This window comes from Symphodus melops (assembly GCF_947650265.1).
Source record: "Symphodus melops genome assembly, chromosome: 12".
Taxonomy (NCBI): Eukaryota; Metazoa; Chordata; class Actinopteri; order Labriformes; family Labridae; genus Symphodus; species Symphodus melops.
In genome coordinates this window covers 21,533,330-21,554,123 of record NC_136702.1, presented here as the reverse complement: position 1 = coordinate 21,554,123, position 20,794 = coordinate 21,533,330, and the positions used below count along the sequence as shown (strand labels likewise).

The 20,794-nt window shown below is 44.6% G+C and overlaps 1 protein-coding gene across 1 annotated transcript; it reads right to left on the bottom strand.

Moving 5' to 3' along the window:
* Positions 1–656: 656 nt before the first annotated feature.
* Positions 657–13,060, bottom strand: LOC306833222 (protein FAM171B-like). The gene is made up of 8 exons (XM_079358352.1): positions 12,724–13,060; positions 6,596–6,829; positions 5,199–5,291; positions 4,875–5,033; positions 4,389–4,559; positions 3,295–3,411; positions 2,981–3,104; positions 657–2,325 (listed from the first exon to the last, which is right to left on the bottom strand). Exons 1-8 carry the CDS (start codon positions 12,896–12,898, stop codon positions 1,422–1,424), a joined length of 1,977 nt encoding a protein of 658 aa, XP_079214478.1. The 5' UTR covers positions 12,899–13,060; the 3' UTR covers positions 657–1,421.
* Positions 13,061–20,794: the final 7,734 nt, after the last annotated feature.

Below are 20,794 nucleotides of genomic sequence, written 5' to 3'. Positions count from 1 at the left end.
TTTCTATCCGATGCCAGCAAAGTAGAATCACCTCTTATTTTTAATAAGAACATTTAAAGAGTTTACCTCGTAGGTCTCTTTTCTGACTATATTTATACACAATGACCAGCAGAGGGCAGTCCCAGGCAATAACTGCAGATAAACTTGAGTTAGAATAACTTGTCATGACGTTTCCTTAGTAAGGGTTAGAGGACTAAAGATTGCTTTAATTTTGAAAGTTTTCTTATATATTGTACTGTGTTCGCATGAGGCCTTATGTGTGTGTTCATGTCTTTTGTGAGCATTTGATGGATCATAGATGTGCTGTGTCAAGCACAAAGAGCTGACTGAAGGCACTGTGGTGGCTGCCTGTCTTCAGATTTCATATCTTCACTTTCTTCGTGAAGTGAAGTTCGGAAATAAAGCCAGTTTTAGCTCTGACAGAATCCTTAAATACCCTCACAATCAGTTGCATGTTTGCCAAAACAGAAATAATGTCAATTCACATAAAAAAACATCAGTGTGTGTAAAGAACTTCTATTGGAATCGTTTAAAAAAGATAAATGATGGCTGTAAACACTTAACACTGTGGTAAAGTTCTTTTTTTTTTTTTTTTGGATGGATTCACTGAAACGATTTATAATTTTTTTTGAAAAAAATGCTATTAAAAATGCACATAGGTTGGTTCTTTTTTTTATTAAAATAAAACAAAATAATTTACAGTACTTCATGGTTATACAAATGGAATATCAACACAAGTGAAATGACATTACTAAAACAGCAAATATCCAGTCATGTTAATATAACCACAGTGGTCCTTTCATTAATCTATAGAGGAAAACAAAGCATTAGTTAATCTGTCCTTTAAAAAGTGGACAAAGGGGAAACTGGAACACTGTAAATGTAAAGTAATGTTGACATGTTTTTGGTTAGCTCTGAATGTTGAGGCAGGAGAAGAGATGAAACAGATTGTTTAAAGCAGGAGGGTCAGGAGACTTGTCAGGGAAGTGAGTCCACTGATTGACTGTTAACACTTTATAGGGCACTTATTGAAATACTTTGAAATTCAAAAATTCAACCTCAGAGTGTTATTGAGGGACATAACAGAACTTTATTTCTGTTAAAACATTTTTCAAAAAAAATTAATTTCATGTAGAGAAATAAACATTGACAAAGTTACCATATTTGGTTCAAATGCCACAATAGCAGGATCAGTGATTGGCTGAGTGAGGATCACATGCTTCTCGACCTTACCGAGGTGCAGAAGGCTGGCCATATGTCATGTCTATGGAAATTGCAAAAGCTAGTCACTTGCCCGATAAAGGGTTAACACTTTTATACATGCACAATAGTGATAACTCTGCCTGTGTGGAGTAATCTGATGGGAGAAAGAGGACTGTACTGTAAACTGGGAATGGTGGGTTAACAATGTAAACAGATATTTACTGTTGTGATGTTGTGTTTTTACTGCTGCTTGTGCTTTTGACAAAAGTATTATTGCGCTCTAGTGTTACAGCCCTCCTCCCCGATGTCTGGTTTAGTTCGCTCATGTCCACTCCTGAATCTAAGCTGGTTTCTCTGCTGTCCGCTGGCCTTCGTCTCCTCTGTTGCTCTGTCACAGCATAATGGATCTCAGCTGCAGGTTTACCTTCCAGAGACACAAACCAGGCCCGAGGAGGCTGAAAAGAGGGGATTTTAGAAAGATCTGCAAAGGCATGCATTGAGTGTCTGCTGCCCACCATTTTGCTTAATGTTCCAGGGACTGAAGCTGACTCTGGGAGGCTGAAGTGACTCCTGGATGGGCTGCTGGAGGTTGCAGCATGAGAGTCCTCTAAAACCCCAAGCTGGTCCTCATTTTCTGCCGTTTGGTTCTGGGTTGCAGAGGGACCTTTTGGCAGAGTCTGTGTGAAGCTGTCCTTCCTCGGCGGCTCGGCTGCAGCGCCGTTTGAAGCCCCTGATCGGGGAAGGGTGGCCGACTTGCTCCACTGGGGCTGCTCTGGCTGCTCCTCCAAATGGAAAAACGCTGGAGCATGAAGAATGGCAACAGGCTGGTTGTAGAAAAACAAATTATCTGTCAGGGATGTGGTGTTCAGATCCAGTTCGTTGCACTCCACAGCAATGGCCACAGCACCAGGGTTGGCTATGACATTGCCGTTGTGCATGGAAATAACAGAGGCATTGTGCATATTATCCCCCCTCTCTGTGAAGGATTGGTTCAGTCTGTCCTGTAGATGGCACGGGTCAACTGAAGATACCTCAATGACGTCATCGTCACACGTGGAGGTGGTTTGGTCTTTTCTTAACACTGGACGGATCTTCTTGGTCTTACTTTCACTGGGCGAACTTCTGTGGGTGAGAGTGAACATCTGTCTTATATTCAGTTGGATAAATATTGGTTTCAATTTTGAAACTATTAAGAATTTAACTGAATGGTGTTTTACTGATGTTAAATTAAGACACATTTAAGAAGCACTCCATTGAAAATGAGAAAAAAAACTCCAGCAATGAAGTCCTAACTTTTTTTAGTTTGCTCAGCTCGGCTTTAACCCAAAATCTATCTCTATAGAACCACTTTTCTAACTCCCTCAGTAAGTTATACTGTTGAAGCTTCAGAGCTATGAAAAAGAGAAAGTGTGACAAAGATTTAAAGCCAATATCTCTGTTTTGTAAAAGTGGAAATACTGTACATCAGGGATGGGCGACTGCCCTCTGTCAGTGAGGCTAAAATGAATGTGGCCCTCTTAATAACCAAAGTTTTCCATCCCTATTGTACTGAAATACTACAGGAGCCAACTTTAAGGCTGTAAAATAGTATATTTAAAGGTGTTTTGACGGAGTAGCTTTCTAAGTAACTAAATTATTAAAAAAATTAACTATATCCTCTAGTTACAATCAATAAATAACCTTTATATACTCATAAGCATGTTTAGAAGCTTAGTTGTGTAAATTTGAGTTCATTCAAAATGATATGAATGTAAATGATCAGTGAAAACTGTGTTACCTGCAACAAAGCAATAATCCAACCAGAAGGCAGATGACCATAGAAAGAACTCCTCCAAGAATAACCATCAGGAGAAATGAATGACGCACCATGAAGTCAAGGGGGATGGTAAGTCCAGAGAGACCTAAAGCAGCAGACCAGGTTAGTGTGAAAAATACACACCATTAAAATCACTATAGACACAACAATGAACAAGGTGCAATATGTGTGACAACCTTTTTGCAGTTTCATTTGTTTTGATTCCTAAGCTAGCTCCTCGTGCCAAATCCATTTTTATACTTAAAGTAAAACTTCTGAGCTGGCTGAACACTTGCCTCTGTTGGCTGACAGAGGTGCTGCTATCCAATCACCAAGGTGAGGAGCTGTGAAGGTCCACATCAGTTTTCCTTCCACGGACACCACCGTCCCCAATCCTTTTCTCATCCACCCACCTGTAGGAAACAAACAACAATATGAAATCTTCTTTTGTTAACGTTATTGCTTACAGTTTTGTCAATGTTTTAATGAGGTGTGCTGTAAGGGAACTTGAGGGCCAACTTCTTATATAACAGGAGTAAAAGCAGAAACTAGTTCATCATTTCAGGATTTCTTGAATCACCTTTCAACCAATCAACTGGTAATTAGCATCTTTTAAGAAAGGTGTGAAATTCCTTAAAGCAGATGTTAGATTTTAATGAGTGTTCTGTAGTTTATTGTCTGTGGGTGAAGTTGCTTTCTGTAGTGTTCACTGTTTTAAATGTTCTTTGATGTAGGAGACTGTTGGAAGGTTTCCCTATATTTAAAGTCACTGTGAGCTGATTTTCTGGAGAGAACCATGCCCGATGTCTTCTCTCCGTGATCGGGTATAAAAGGCTCCAGAATCATATCACATTGTGTTCGTATTTCTTTGAGAACTAGCGATTCTCACATTTTTTCTCTCATGGTGCCTCTGCATTACTCTTTAACGACTGTCTCTGAGTGAATGATGTTTCATTTGTGGCGTGAAGTCAAACTTCCCCCGGGTTTGTTGTTCTCAGCTCTGTGTTCACACTGACAGGGCAATGCTTGTTTATGTTTAACTCAGAGGCTCAAACATGTTTCTCTCCCATGAATCCCTCCCTTTCTAACCATTAACCCTTCTTCTTCTAATGGTATTCTGGCAGGCTGCACACTCTTGACTGTAACGCTGCCCTCCATAGTCAAGCCAGGCCATCCACTTCAAGGACTACAGCCTCTTTATATAAATGTGTTTTTATAAGATGACTGCAAACTAACGCCTCGACCACCAGCGCCCCCTCTTGGAAAGTTTTTTAAAATGGCAACTAATCTTGTTTTGTTAAGCTACATTTACAAAATAAGATAAATCCTCCCAAAAATACATCTTCCCTGTCTCTTAAAAGATAAAAATCTGTACCTGAAGGTGACTCACCAGCGGTGCGGTTAAAGAACCATGCAGGAACACTGTTTGAACTCTGGAGCCCACAGCTGTCAGGAAGGCTGAGGCTGATCTGCATGGGGCCGCTCACATGTAACTCTGTGTCTCCTGAGAAAAGCTGCACACTGACGGCCGCCACAGGTCTCAGGTCCACACTGACATATCCTGAAAACCAGGAGAGCGTATGAGAGAGGAGACAGCTTGAATCAGTTTATTGCCTTCAGTAGGTTTTTTTTTTTCTTTTGTCTAACAGTAGTAGAAAATTAAATAATACAGAAAAAAACTGGCATAGCTAATGAGCTCATTAACCTCCCGTTTGATGTCAGCCCGTCTACCGGTGTCTTTTTTGATACCACCAGAGTATTTATATTTTACATAAACATCTGTGATCTAAATTCTACAAAGCATTGCAACCTTCAACACTCAAAAATAAAATAATAAATACATGAAATAAAAAGGGTCGAATAACTATCACTGTACCTGATTTACTGCTCATGATGCCCATCGTATTCAGGAAGGTGTCATCCTGTGACGTAAGCTTGGGGACAGTCAGATAGGCTTTAACAGCAGTGACATTACTGCTGTCCGTCAGGTTCAAAAGGCTTTTAGGAAACTGGACAACGGGCTGCAATGAAGCATCTACAGAACGTTGTATAAGAAAAGGAAAACAACGTTAAAAGAAGAAAATGTGTTTTTATAAGATGACTATTTGATATTTTGTGTTAGTACATTCTGTTTACTTTAATAATCAGTGAGAGGAGCGTAGAGAGAATGAGCAAGAAAGAAAAGAGGAAACATAGGTACCAGAGTTTTTTCCAGTGATCAGGACTGAATCATTGAAAAGCCAGATGTTCCCCTGGTTCACCCTCGGGAGAGACAGCGTCAAAGATGAAAATACTGCAGAAAGGAATACAATGAAAAGGGGCAGAAATGCGATTAACATTAAATATTTTTAAAAAGTCTCATGTTTGTCCACTAAAGGGCAGTGTGAAAAAGTCAGGTCAGGTCAACCGGTCACAAGCAGGTGGAATGAGGCTAACATTTGAAGATTGAGCTTAAGATTCAGTTTTTTCCAAGTAATAGTGATAAAACATGCTGTTTGGTGACAGAAGAAGAACCAGACTCCATATTTGAGTCATAAAATCATCATTAACTTTTCAGAGATGCTGCACAAACTAGAGGTTGAATGTACTAGTGTGAAAGCAAACGTGTCCCTTCAATGACAGCTACAAAGTGAAGAAAAACCCTCACAGCCATGACAGTAATTCTTTTCTTCGACTCTGTTTATCGTGCAGATTTTGAAGGATTTGATTTCACAGATATTTAAATACACTTTAGTGTAGTGTCCGATCAATATAGCAGCTGAGTGATTGCAGACATGGGCCTTACAAGAACAAGCAGAAACAGTTTTCTTTTTTATTCAAAATGTGCATCTATGAAAAGTTGCAACATACGGTGCAGAGTTCTGATATGTTCATTACATAAAAGTTTGTCCAGCAGAGCATATGTCATCTCAGAAAGTTACAATACTTTCTGCTCCATCTGCAGCAGATGCAGCAGAGCATCACAGCTGAGCCCCCTCGCGACATTTAAATGTCATATAGTTGCAAAATAAAAGTATAAATTTTCATTCCAGCACATATTTCTTGATAATAGTCGCCATCTGGGTATATTTTTCCCTCTCTAAAATAATTATCTGTTAAAAAAAAGTGCCATTTAAGCAAAGCTCTAGTTATAATGTTATTGTTTGGCTCAAATCTCCACAGAGCAGAACTCTAAGGAAATAAAATCTTGAGGAGGTTTTAATTGGAAGTGGTTACAGCGTGATGATTTCTGAGCCAACTGCGATTTAGATTCAGATGTTGACAGTCCCACAAGTCCAAACTCTAAAAACCCTGACAAAGCATTTAATGTCTTATATTTGTATTTGTACAGTATGTTTGGCTGCTTACTGTTTGTGTGAAACTCTGCTAACTGTGCTGCTGCCTCAGTTTCTTTCCTGGTTAAATGAAGGTTGAATAAACAGGCAGGGTCATGGAGCGACAGATTTTTTAAAGGAAGAGTTTCATTCATAAACATGCGGTCACTTCCTGAGCAAATAAAGTAAAACATGTTTCTATCCATTTGATTCAGCTTTAAACCTGTTGGGATCCAGCTACACGATGTCAACAATCATCACATTCACACACTTAATATCTTACATGGCATTCTGCTGGCTTTAAATGGCTGCAGTGTGTGCATGTAGCCATCTTTGCTGGCCACGATTGTCATAGGCATCCCCTCCTGGTACGGTATATGAAGCAAAACGGCACCATCTTCCCCTGTCAGAGCCGTGCTGGTCCTGGTGTAGTTGATGTAAACCTCCACCATGGCCTGCTGCAGGAACTGACGACTTAGCGCACTGTTGACCTGAACCTTCAGGTTAAAGGCAGAGCCTGGCGAGAAAACAAAGATGGAGGTGAGACAAAGTTTTGCAAAGCTGCTTTTAAGATTTATAAAACAGCAGATTTTCAGTTTGGCATTCTGAGTTCAATCAAGTTCGTTTTTCTCCAGGTTCTACAAAGAATGGCTAGTTAAAAACTTATACTCATACAAACACAGAAAGCACAACCTCTCAGACACACTCTCGACAAAATGTTTCAATACAATCAAAACAAATGCATTTCTTGCTGTTATAAAGGCTTATACAAGTGTTATCATGGTCCCACACATTGTGTGCATTATGCTCTATTGCCTTCACAGAATAGAATTAGCTAAGTTTTCCAATTAACCTGGACGGGACCTTATTGACAACAAAACAGGAAAAACCTTATTTGCAGGATCCCTCCAGGATATCAAACGTTTAATCCCAGCACATTTAACAGAGATGTATGCAAATCTAGATGTCTCATTTGGCCAATTAAAATAAGCGAACGCCTGAATTCAAGCCAGAATAATGCTACATTTGTATGCAGAGCGCTAACAGGACATATTTCCAACGGTGTGACTCACATAAGGGAGCCCAAATCATTTAAGGTAGCTCAAAGAGAATCCCATTTAGTGCCTAATGATAATGTGACACCTTGTCCACAAATCCAATTAGCCACTTTGGCAATGTGCAACAACAACCAGGGGTAAGTTGATGACAATAAGACTTCATGTCTCAGAGGAAATGCTGCATAACAATGAGGGGCACGCAGCATTAGAGCTGCACTACACAACACGTTTTGTTTGACAGCTTATCAAAAGACAATATTTAATGTGGAAGGTGTCATTCAAAGTGACAATTACAAAAAAATGATCAACAACACCTCATGACTTCAGAGCATTCGGTCTAATTATGTTGCTGTTACGTCTGAAACTTTATTGTTTGGTTCAGTCCGCCTCTCTGTTCCTATCAGTCCTTATTAGCAACAGAAAACGCTCAAATAAACAAAATACAGCAGACAAAGAAGCAACCCACTTCCATGGAACGTAGTGGAATATGAGTCAATATTTTGTTGTTAAATTCCTGAATTTCCCTCGGGATCAATAAAGTATCTATCTATCTATCTATCTATCTATCTATCTATCTTAAAGAGCAACATACGCTGGTCAACCACGAAATGATGAACACATCAAAATCCAATACAAAAGTTCCACAATAAATTCTACTTTCAGAAAGCTTCTACGATTTATGATGTGTTTATAAAACTGGTCAGAAAGGGGAGAATTAAAATCTAATATTCTCCTCTGTTCATGTATTTTAATTTATAGAGCAAAATAAAAGGAACATCTTTAATTCTAACAACCGTCCACGGTGGAATAATAACCTTTATAAATACGAATACATTCTGATTACTATGATTATAACACAGGTCAACACAAACTGAAAATGTAAAAGCTAACTGTATAAGTCATAATGATCTGATCTGATCTGCATATTTACCTCAGGAGTTGGAGGGTAAAAAAAGAGTCTGTATTGAAGAGGAGCAGTAAATGGACATCAGCTTGTAAAGTTATCTTTGAGTCCTCTGACTACTCAAACTCTGCAGTTCACAGTCACACTGTGAGAGCTGCAAAGTACCCATCAGTTCTATTAACTAATCCATTCACACGCATTCGTACGCAACCAACCAAGCAGCGAACAATTTAGGTTTTTAAGTGTTTTGCCAATGCAATGAAACATCGACATGTGATAACAGGAGCTGGGGATTGAACCCACCATCTACCGCAGGGGTGTCCAAAGTGCGGCCCGGGGGCCATTTGTGGCCCTTGAGTGGATTTTTTGTGGCCCTTGAATTCAAATCGAAGAATCAGAAGATTTTGGCCCCAGGCCTCATCAGCATATTTCGTTCTTTTTTTCTTTTTCATGTTAGCGAGGGAGACCTATAAAAGCCTGACTATTCTTTACAAAACATTAGAACACAACAGTTTCCCACTGCAATTAATTATTGTGTATTTACATTATTTTTTGAAGAGGTCAAAATACAAAAAGTTCCTTCCAATATTTAAAAAAAAAACAACCCTGTGGCCCATGAGCCATTCGAACGCGACAATTTTGGCCCGCAAAAAAGTTTGGACACCACTGATCTACCGGCTGAGAGATGAGCGACTCTACCACTGAACCACAGCCGCCCTTTAAAGCTTACCACAAGGACGTTTATGAAGTGGATGGAAATGGATGAACCACTGGGGCCGATGAGAAGTAGATCCCAGGAATGAATATGACAATGATGAACATGAAAGCTATTGGAGGTTCAAATGTGTGCACACCTGAGGATAACTGTGGAAGCAGCACTGCATGAGGACAGAACAGCTTGTTAATGATGTTTGACTGCGCAGAAAAGTTGGCAAAGTCGAAGCACAAGTGCTGCCTGAAAACAATAAGTAAGGAAGCCACTGAACAGGGCATTGATTTAAAGACACTACTGTGCAAAGAGTACTGTGCAGAGGCTCAAATGTCAGCCATACTGGCCAGTGCCAAGGCATTATTCTTCACCTACTGCCCTGTTACAAATATCCTCCACTGAAATGTCCTTTTCCTAAACAGTCTAGGCTAGAAGGGGAGTTTTGGGAGCCATACATCTCAGCATCCTTGTTATCTTCCGAGCTTAAAGTCAGAACAACAGTGAGGTTATTTTCTATGATGGGCCATAACATTTCTTATGAGTAACTAAAAGCTGCAAAAGCAGCAATCTATCCGGTCATAACATCTTAAGCATGCTTCTCTAATGGTGACAAATCAACAGTGACTGCTGTGGTGGCTGAGTTTGTTGCTGGTCTCATTGCTTTAATCCTCCTGCTAAGATCTGCCAAAGCTTTACTGCAACACATAAAGCCATGCATTATGCCACCAGCTTTCACAATATCAAAGCAAGAGCCAAAACGAGATCATCCCATACTATTGGCCCTTACAATACCCAATGATCAAAAGACTATCACCTGCAGCTGCCAGGGGAAACATTTCCAGACACAATATGAAACAAACATCCACACTTGGCGAAGCTAGAAACAGGGAGACTTAAACAAGAGCAGGGCAACAACAGGATGTTTTTGGGAGCAGCGTGTTCAGTGGCCGACCACAAGAGAAGGGGGTCACTACATCTGAAGTAGAGGTGATTCGTGAGAGATTACTATAATCTCCCCATTTGGCAGAGCGACGCTCGCCACAAAGAGGTTTATGAAGTGGATTGAAATGGGCCGTCTGAGCCACTGGGGCAGATGAGAAACAGATCCCACTGTGTGCATGGTGATGTGGAGGGAGTACTGGTACTATCAGACACGTACAGGGACTGATATCCACTACAGAGATAAGATTGCCCATGAGTGAAGCGTTTTGGAATGTTTTTCTGTTTATCAAACATTAAATATGAAGGAAGAAACTGTTTTCAGGTTGTTTGCTGACGTACAAATCAGATTCAGTGTACAAGATTTAATTAAAAAAAATCAACAGTCACAGAGAGGAACACAAACATGTTGACTGGTCAGTTTTGCGAGACCCCCAGGCAGCACAAACAGATGGTCCAACAGAGACTTATCTCTGCTGCCGCACCCCCACCCTGCCTGCCTCCGCACAAATGTGTGTTTGTGTGTGTGTGTGTGTGTGTGTGTGTATGTGTGTGTGCGTGTGTGTGTGTTGGAATTAGGCCACACATTCCACCAATTAAAAAAAAACACAAGTGCACCCTCTGACATGTGGGCCAAATCGTCCCTTGAAGCGCAAGTCATCAGCATCAAGTTCGAAGAGAGACAAAAGATGCTTAGGGTGGAGCAGGGAGGAGGGGACTTAAGGACACATGGACTTCAGACCCAAATGACAAATGGTTTATTTGTAGTCGAATTAAAGCACAAGATTTAGAGATTTAATAAATTTGGCAGGGGAGGATTAAACTATGCCCATTATTAAGAAACAACAAGAATGTGTTTCCCAGCACGGGAAGAATGACCATCTGGTTCAAGAAAAATGTCACACGAAGATTTAATTTTCTTCCCTTGTTTTTGAGGATAACTCGAAAGAATGAAGTGATTCCTCTGTGAGTTGGACTCTGTGTGCTGAAGAGACAAGAAAGCTAAAGGCGGTTTGGTTGGTTGGTTGGTTGGTTGAATGGCACGCATGCATGCATGCATCCTGGGAGAATCTTATAAGGGACGACACCATGCTCGAGTGCACTTCCAAGTATTTCAGCCAACAACTGGATCATGTGATGATGGATGGTAATCTACTCCTACAGCAGCATGAATTAGTCATGAATCAGTTGAGAAGTGAACAGGGTCACAAATCCCTCTTTCAGCTCCTTTTCATCCCTCTGCTGTAAACAAGGAGGCTGTCATGGACGTGTGTGCATCTGTGTGTGTGTGTGTGTGTGTGTGTGTGTGTGTGTGTGTGTGACACAGAAAGATGCACTCTGTAGAAAGGAGTGGAGAACACATTTTTACTGCAAACCTGTAGACAGAGGAAATAAATCGTCTGCTGTTATGTCAACACATGAACTGATTATTGACAGTGAGTGATATTGCACACATATTTTAAGTCTGCCTATTTTGAGTATAAAGTATGGTGGCCCACAAATGCACGGGTTTGTTAATTGCTGAAACTACTCAAATTCATATTCAAAGTTACAAATCAAAAGCAACGACAGAAAAGCGCTGCAAATGAAACAAACATTTGCAAAAAGACAAAACAACCGCACAAGTATTATACATAAACCTACTGAGAATTCATAAACAATAAAGAAACAAGAAATGAAGGAAACCTTTCTTGCAACATGAGGAATCTGCCTTGCACAGAGAGCATAAAAGACACACTTTTTCAGAAAACATCTGCAACTCCGACTTCCTGACGGTTAAAAGCACCTGTGCTAGTTTGAGCTGTAAATAGTAATGTGCCCTGTGGTAAACCGCTAATTGTAGCTTCTCCCAGACAGAACCTCAGTTAGCCACACAGCTAGCAGTGCAATGAACTGACTCTGCCCGGTGTCCAGCTCTGAGGACAAGGGACGTGCTCGCCCTGCAGCCAGTGCTAGCTCCATGGCGTCATGCCCTGACAGGACCCCTGCTCAGATGTCTCATACACTCACTTCAGATCTTCTAGTTGCAGTACTTCCCCTCTTCCAACTTCTTTCAACTCCTATCTAAACAAGCAATTATTCCCCTCCATCTCTCAAGACAATAACAAACGGTCCACAGAGCAAACCAACAGGCCTGAAGCAGTTCTGTTGAAGAATGCAATTGCAGCGTTTGTGCTGATGCATCCATTTGCACATTTGGTTTTGTTTTTTCTTTTTGCTGTGTGTTGATGCAGCTGTTCTGTCTATTTGCAGCATTTCATATTCTAATTTTTCTTCATTAAAGTCTGTTGGGCCTCAGCTGAGCCTTTGCACTTGTTGGCCTCTGTAGTAAAGTGACGGTGAAGCATGCTGTTATATCCTGTGTGAAAATACATTTAAACTCAAAAGAGAATTTTAAAAATAAATGCAGTGCTATCTTATGATATTAAGTGCACACAGAAGCTGATAAATGGATGCCTTATTGTGTATTGGTGCAGTAAAAAGGAGACAGATGGAGAAACCGTTCCTCATGAAGTGACAGCAGAGAGCTCCCACACCACTTATGACTCATGAACAGATCAGTAGATTTCAGTGCAAATCCTCATACAGATGGTCTGAGCTGACTAAATGAGGCCATCTATAATCTGCAAGGGGGAAAAAACACTGAAAATGAAGGGTGATAAATGAAAAAAAAGGCAACATTTATCTTTATATCCCAGCTACAGTCATCTAATTTTCTGGCTCAATTTAACAGTCTCACTAGTGATAACTCTTAAATGTTTCCACCAATCCAAAGGTAGAATGGATTTACGGCTACTAACCTGAACGGGACTCGAGCACTTGTTGGATCTGAATGGACTCTTGTTTCATGTGATCCCAGCCTGAAAAGTTGCTGTCATTGATATGCAGAGAGTGTGCGCTCGGGGTGAACTCCGCAGACACTTTCCCATTCTTGCGCAAAAGCAGCGACAATAACAGACAGATCAATAAGCGCATGACTTCACAGACCCCGAAAAGCGGATCGATCGCTGTTGCTCTTTTCTGACTTGATTTATATCCAATTTTTGTTTTAGGTCCAGAAGTTAAGACAATAACTGGGATGCCCACAGCACTGCCATCCTAACTCCTCTGCTGTCAGCCGCTCTTCAAACAGGGCACTGAAACTCCGCCCCCTTTTTCTTTAAGCCGCCTCTTGAGGCCAGAATAGCTTTCTATCTATCAATATATCGATTCATCACCTTTCTATCAATCATAATAAATCTGAAAATAAAAACATGTCAAACAAACGTGTAGTTGTAGCAAATGCATGAAACAGTTGAGGCTAAGCAGCCTATAGGCGACAACAATGTTAAATCATATTTCACAACAAGATTGTTATGCCGAAATAACGAGATAAATAAGTCCAAATATCCCGAAAAACTGACCGAAGTTTACTTATTTAATGGGAGTTAAACAAAATATATGGATGTTTGTCTGATAAAAAAAACCACAATGAAGTTAATTCGTTAAACTATAAAAATGAGCCTGCTGTAGTTCTTTGTCAAATAAAACAATATATTCTTATGTATTTCTTTGAACATAGTGGATTAGCAAATAATATTAAAAAAATAATGAATAAGCCATATTTATCTATGTATTTGTTTGTTTTTATTTGTTAGTGTCCCCATTACTGAGTTTAACGGAAGAGCTCAACTATTCTTCCTGAGGACCACATTAAAAGAAAATAAACAATTAAACAGGAAAATCAAAAAAATATAAAGTTCATTGGACTCCTTATCAAGCTCTAGTCTTTACAAATCATCACATCACAGAAAAAAGTTGGCCTGCGGACTGCTTTGCTATATCACGAAGAGTGCAAATACCGATTTCATCCACTAGATGGTAGTAATGTAGCATAGGAACACAAACAGAGACGTTAAAGGAATTGATTCAGTGGACTGGTGATGACGAGTCGTGTTGATGTTTACAGTAGAAGTGGTGGTGTTTGTACCTGCAGCAGTTCTACCACAGGAAGTAGGCTATTGGAAATGATAGAGCAGAAGAGTTAGACACAAACCTGTCTTTACTTCCGTACTGTGTTTTTGAGCAATGGTAACAACCAAATTTCCCCCTGGGATCAATAAAGTATTTCTTATTCTGATTCTTAATCTGACTGTGGTGGACGATGATAAGTCCAATGAAAATGACACACTTTACAAATGAACTAGATGATACATTCTGCCTCTCTTTCTAAATCTTACAAATGATGTAAGTGTTGAATGAAGAGCTATTTACAGTTTAAACTCCGGCACTGAAGGACCGAACAGAGAAAATGTTCTCCCTCAGAAGTTGTTCCTCGTCTACGTATCTCTCATTTTGTCTAAACGTGATCCTCATCATCAAGAAAATGTTTTAAATTTAACAGCATTATTTTTTTCACATTACCTTCCTCGAGACTTTGACGAGAACAGCTTGATGTACTTGACCTGAGGGATGGTGTTCAGCTGTGCCCCTTGTGGAAACATATGCATTATGTTTTTTACTCAATTATTCAGGCTGTACTCTCTTTAATTCATCACCTGCCCGTTCATTCAAAGTTTGTAATGGGAGCAAACTTTATGAGTGGTGTCATTTTTTAATCTCTGTGAACTTCAGCTTTACATCCAAACTCAGAATCTACATGAACAACTCTTTCTTGACATTAGTTCAGCCAATCGCAGTCTTTTGCATCTAAACAAAATCAGATGTTTGAAAGGATCTTCAAGCATCAGAAATAAAAACAAAATGTGAAGAAGAGTACATCTCAGACTCACAAATAGGTCAAGGTGCTCTTTGGGAAAGGTTTACATACATAGAATACATTTTTCAACATTGATAATGCATTTATTTTTATGGTAATATCTGTAAACAAATACTGACTCTTCTGATAGACCTGATGGAACAACAAATGGCATATTGATCCAGATATAGTGGGGACAGCAGGCATAGTGTATTACACTCCAGCAGATTGACACTGTCGATGTCACTCCAACGTTGTTGATGTCCAATTATTAATGAAATATTATCATCACAAAATGGGATTAAGAGCATCATAGTGAACACAAACAGCGACATGGGTTATGGATTAAAACAAACACACATCTTAACAAAATAAAAGCAAAAAATCCCAATCCTCTTGAGCAGAGTGTTTCCAACAGACCTCCAGCAGATTAGTTTTCTTTTCTTTTTTTTTCCTGAGAGGAGATGTGTTTAAAGCCAAAGGTTTTTAATGCAGATGGGTTGCTGTTCTATTTCGTATAGGCTTCGCCCTCTAAGGCTATCGCTATTGGGTTTATCCCTCGCGCGCATGCGCAGCACTGAAGAGTTGTAGTCCACGCCCACCCACGATGTGGGCCCCTCCCACGGTCAACCTGCCGGTATATAACCGGAAGGGACCATGTGTTCTGTTCCCTCTTTTCTTCAGCGAGTAAGTATGCAACAAGCACCTGTAAGAGAAACATAAATTAACCATGTCTACCTCTTCCATCCGTGTGTGTCCAGAGTGTCAGACCGGGTACATCATGCCGGCTGATTCCCACCGTCTCTGTGAGGCCTGCCTTGGGCCGGAGCATGCCAGCCTGGCTTTAACTTCACGGGTAATGGGTAGTAGCTGCCTACGCCTTCCCCGTGATGACCTGCAGCGGAGAGCGGAAGCCCTCGCTGTAGCTGCAGAGCCGGTGTGGCAGGTGGGGGAATGCACAATGGAACGGGAGATAGACATGTTGGACCATGGAGAGGAGTCTGCGGATTCACCGTGCTCCATCCGTGGGTCAGTGTCAGGGTTCCCATCCCTCCCCTCTCCCTGTCGGGAGGGCTGGAGGATGCACCTGACACCGTCGCCGAGTCAGATTGCCCAGGCTTCCCTGGGAATCGGGCTGCGAGCGGCTCCCGGCCCCCGCCGTCGGTGGGGACCGGGAGCCGCTCGGATAGTTCAGAGAGCCGAGTCAGATTGCCCAGGCTCCCCTGGGAATCAGGCTGCGGGCGGCTCTCGGCCCCCGCCGGTGGTGGGGGCTGGGAGCCGCTCTCGGCCCCCGCCGGTGGTGGGGGGTCTGCTTCAGGAGCTGCCGGGTATCATTAGAACGGCTGCAGCTCGACGGGGCCTCACTGTGCCGGTGGCACGTGAGGTGGAGCCGATCGATGAGATGGCGGGGGATTTTCCGCTTCTCCGGCCGGTCCGGCGAGACCCGGTGTGGCCGCGGTTCCCGGCTTTGATCCCCTATCAGGAGGGGGCAGCGGCGGATCCGAGGCTCTTGAGGGCTCCGGTCTCCACCTACACTTCCATCACAAAAGTGGGGGGGGTGGCGGACCGTGGGTTCCCTCCGGTGCCGCCTTTGGAGGCTAACCTGACGGCCGTTTCGGGGTCCGGGCCGGGGGTTCGGGACGGCGTCCTGTCCCTCCTTCGAGCCGGGATCTGTTAACTGCAAGCCTGACGGACAGGTCGCACCAGTGTGCCTACCAGGCCTCTGCTGCGGCTAATAAAATTGTCCCTGTTGGCTCATTCCATGTCGAGACTGGCGGTCCAGTCCCACAATGAGCGTACAGCCAGCTCGTTTTTTTGTGCTAAGGAAACCCAGCGGGGCTGTATGAGCCAACTGCGACGTCGGCCGCGAGACACCTGCTATCTCCTCAGTCCTCTTTTCCCCGGAGTGTTCCTCACTCAGTGAGTTCTCCGGCGGACAGGTGGGGGGGGGGGGGGGGGGGGGGGGGGGGGCATCATGAGCCCACGAGCGCTGGCTCGGCACGTCGTGTGGACTTTTCTCTCCCGTCTCCATCCTGTGTGTGAGCCTCTGCGGGCTGCACGGGAGCTCGCTCCTCATGCAGTGGTCGGGGCGCTGACGTGGCTGATGGACAGGGGGCGGAGCCTCCTCCACATGTACGCCCGCTCTCGGAGCATTACTCCGTGTGGCGGCACGTATGTTCCCTGGACAGCTGGCTGGACAGACTGCTTCAACGGGGTTACACCCTGCAGTTTGCGTCTCCCCCTCCACGATTCAATGCGGTAGTGGAGACGATCATGCCATCCGGGGAGGGACGCCTGGCTCTTCGGTCAGAGCTGCAGGAGCTCTTGACGAAGGGTGCCATCTCCAGAGGGGAGCGAGAGGAGGAGAGCCGGGGTTATTACCCCGCTACTTCTCTCGTGCGGAAGAAGACAGGCGGGATAAGGCCCATCCTCGACCTGTCTTTTTCTAATAAATCAATTGTGGTCAGACCATTTTCATATGTTGACAATCAACATATGGAGTGTGTTCACCAGGACGACTGGTTCACGTCCATCGACCTAAAGGACGCCTACTTCCATGTCCCTATCCTCCCGAAACACAGGCAGCTCCTGCGCTTCGCGTCCGGTTATTTCCTGGCCCCACGCACTTTCTCCAAGTGCATAGAAGCAGCTCTGGCTCCGCTTCACCGGGCAGGGATGAGAGTGTTATCTTGTCTGTACGACCTGTTGTTACAGGCTCGCTCCAGAGAAGAAGTAGCTCTCCAGACGAGGGCGCTCGTGTCGTGCCGACATGTCAGCGCGGCTCTCCCAGCAGAGGATGGAGGCGCTGAGAGGATTATTAAGTCGAGTGAAGCCATGCAGCACGGTGACAGCTCTCACTGTCATGCGGCTGCTGGGCATGATGGCGGCGGCCCATGTCGTTATTCCTCTGGGCCTGCCCCACATGAGACGTCTGCAGCGGTGTTTCTTTGTTAACGCATCGATCCCCGGCTGCAGCGGAAAAACGTCTGCTCCGCGTTCCTTTATCCGCTGGATTGGATTGGCCCACTGGGGGAGTCCCTGCGTGACGTCAGCGGGGATTCCCTTGGGAAGGGCTTCGACATAGAAATGGACCTAAAGGACGCATACTTCCATGTCTTCATCCTCCCGAAACACAGGCAGTACCTGTGCTTTGCGTTCGAGGGGACATCGTACCAATACAACCGTCTGCCGTTCGGTTATTCCCTGGCTCCGCGCACTTTCTCCAAGTGCGTAGAAGCAGCTCTGGCTCCGCTTCACCGGGCAGGGATGAGAGTGTTATTTTATCTGGACGACCTGTTGTTACTGGCTCGCTCCAGAGAGGAAGCAGCCCTCCAGATGAGGGCGCTCGTGTCTCATCTATCGAGCTTAGGGTTCATAGTGAACTGGGCGAAAAGCTCCCCCATCCCATCCCGGTCCATAATGTACCTGGGGGTGATGTTGGACTCGGCCGACATGTCAGCGCGGCTCCCTCGGCAGAGGGTTGGAGGCGCTGAGAGGACTATTAAGCCGAGTGAAGCCACACAGCACGGTGACAGATCTAAAAGAACACTGTCATGCGGCTGCTGGGCATGATAGCGGCGGCCCATGTCGTTATTCCTCTGGGCCTGCCCCACATGAGACGTCTGCAGCGGTGTTTCTTTGTTAACGCATAGATCCCCGGCTGCAGCGGAGACGTCTGCTCCGCGTTCCTTTATCCATTGTATTGGACTTGGCCCTGGGAAGGGCTACGTCACGCATCACAAAAGAAAAGAAAAATACAGAGAAAAAGTTTTTTCACAGACGCATCCCTCTGCTAAAAAAATCATCATGTGCTGATCAACACAGACAACAGGGCGTCAGCCCAGCTTCTCGGCATAGCCAGAAAGCTGCTGGTCTGGGCGAGCACACGGTTACTTTCTCTCCGTGCTCTGTATGTCCCCGGCGAACTAAACCGGGGAGCGGACATCATGTCAAGGAAGGGTCCTCGTCCGGGATCTTGGACCCTTCATGCAGACCTGGTTTCCCAGTTATGGGAAAGGTTCGGCAGAGCAGAGGTGGACATGTTCGCAGCACGCGAAAATGCACAGTGCCCCCTTTGGTTCTCCCTGAGCGCAAAGGACGACCCTCCTCTCGGGGTGGACGCCTTTTTCGCACCGGCTATGGCCGAGGACGTTCATTTATGCATTTCCCCCTGTCCCGTTGATTTCGAGCTTCCTGGACAGAGTGAGGAAGGAGAAGCTGTGCGCCATCCTGATCGCCCCGCTGCGCGAGCATGCGATGTGGTTCCCGTGTTACGTCAGATGACGTCAGGCGAGCCCTGGGAAATCCCTTGGAGGGGGGATGCCCTCTCGCAGGCAGGGGGCGTGCTCACGAGCCACCCGATCATCGGCCAGCGTCTCTGGGCTTGGCCGCTGAACGGACACATCTGGTAAGTATGGGGCTGGCTCAGGATGTGGTGCGCACTATTCAAGGCGCTCGGGCTGCCTCCACAACGGCATCTTACGCCGCAAAGTGGGCTGCGTTTCAACGCTGGTGCGGAGAGAGAGAACTCTCCGCTACTGCGTGTCCTCTGCCTCAAGTGCTTTCTTTCCTCCAGTTTTTAGTGGACCGAAATCTGGCATTTAGCACTATTAAAACATACACGGCGGCAGTTTCATCATGCCACGAAGGTTTTGGTGACCGTTCGGTGTTGGCCATCCGCTGGTGAAGCGGTGTTTAAAAGGGGTACAGAGGCTTCGGCCGGTGGTGCGCAGCCTGGCCCCGCAATGGGATTTGGCACTGGTGCTGCGCGCACTGATTGTGGCGCCGGTTGAGCCTTTGGATCAGATTCCCCTACGTTTTCTGTCGGCTAAAACGGTTTTGCTCTTAGCTCTGACGTCAGCAAAACGTGTCAGTGAGCTGTCAGCTCTCTCTGTGGCTCCGTCCTGCCTCAGGATCCAGGAGGACGGTAGTTCGGCTGTATTACGGCCAAACCCGGCGTTCATGCCAAAAGTCATCACTAGCGAGTTCAAGTCGCGAGTGATCACGCTGGAGGGGTTTTTTTCCTCCTCCCCACACATCTGGGGAGCAGGTGACCTCTCACCTACTGTGCCCAGTGCGCGCTCTGGCATGCTATGTTGCGCGCACAGCTGCCATACGCTGTTCCAGCAGCTGTTTGTACACTACAGGGCACATTCTTTGGGACAGCCCCTGTCAACACAGCGGCTGTCACACTGGCTGTGTGACGCCATCACACAGGCTTATATCGCCTCAGGAGCTGAGCCTCCGGTGGGCATTGAGGCGCACTCCACCAGGGGAGTTGCTTCCTCGGCTGCCCTGCACGGGGGCGTGACGGTGGACGACATCTGCACGGCAGCTTCGTGGTCCTCTCCGTGCTCCTTTGTGCGTTTTTATCTACGGGATGCTTCCCGTTTTCTCAATGTCTCACTCAGTGCTCAGCACTCTGTCTGCGTAAGAGTGGGATGTTCCATTTTTTCCCCTGATGCTGTCAGGCGGAAAATGGTTGTTCGGGGTGTTGTTGTGCTTGTGGTACCTTCCGGACCCAGTGTGGCATTGACTACATCCTGCTTCGCCTCTAACCCAATAGCGATAGCCTTAGAGGGCGAAGCCTATACGAAATAGAACGTTAGTTACGTACTGTAACTCCAGATTCTATGAGTATAGGCGCAGCCCTCTAAGCGGTGGGCCCCACTGACTCCGTAACGGCTGAAGAAAAGCCCTTTATTGGGGAACAGAACACATGGTCCCTTCCGGTTATATACCGGCAGGTTGACCGTGGGAGGGGCCCACATCGTGGGTGGGCGTGGACTACAACTCTTCAGTGCTGCGCATGCGCGCGAGGGATAAACCCAATAGCGATAGCCTTAGAGGGCTGCGCCTATACTCATAGAATCTGGAGTTACAGTACGTAACTAACGTTCTGGTTGACAAGGATGTGCTGAGCCGTGGAGGTCTGTATGTACTCTACATGCAAATGACACGGTATATCTGTGTTCTGCTATAGTCTACACTTCAGGTGTCTTTTTTGTTCACCCTGTTAAAAACATCTTGCACTGAAACCAACCTGCAGACATGCTAACCCTTTAGGGTCAGGTTAAAGGTATTTTTATTGACTTTCTAGCATTTGTTTAGGATTAGGCAAAACAAAGACTTGG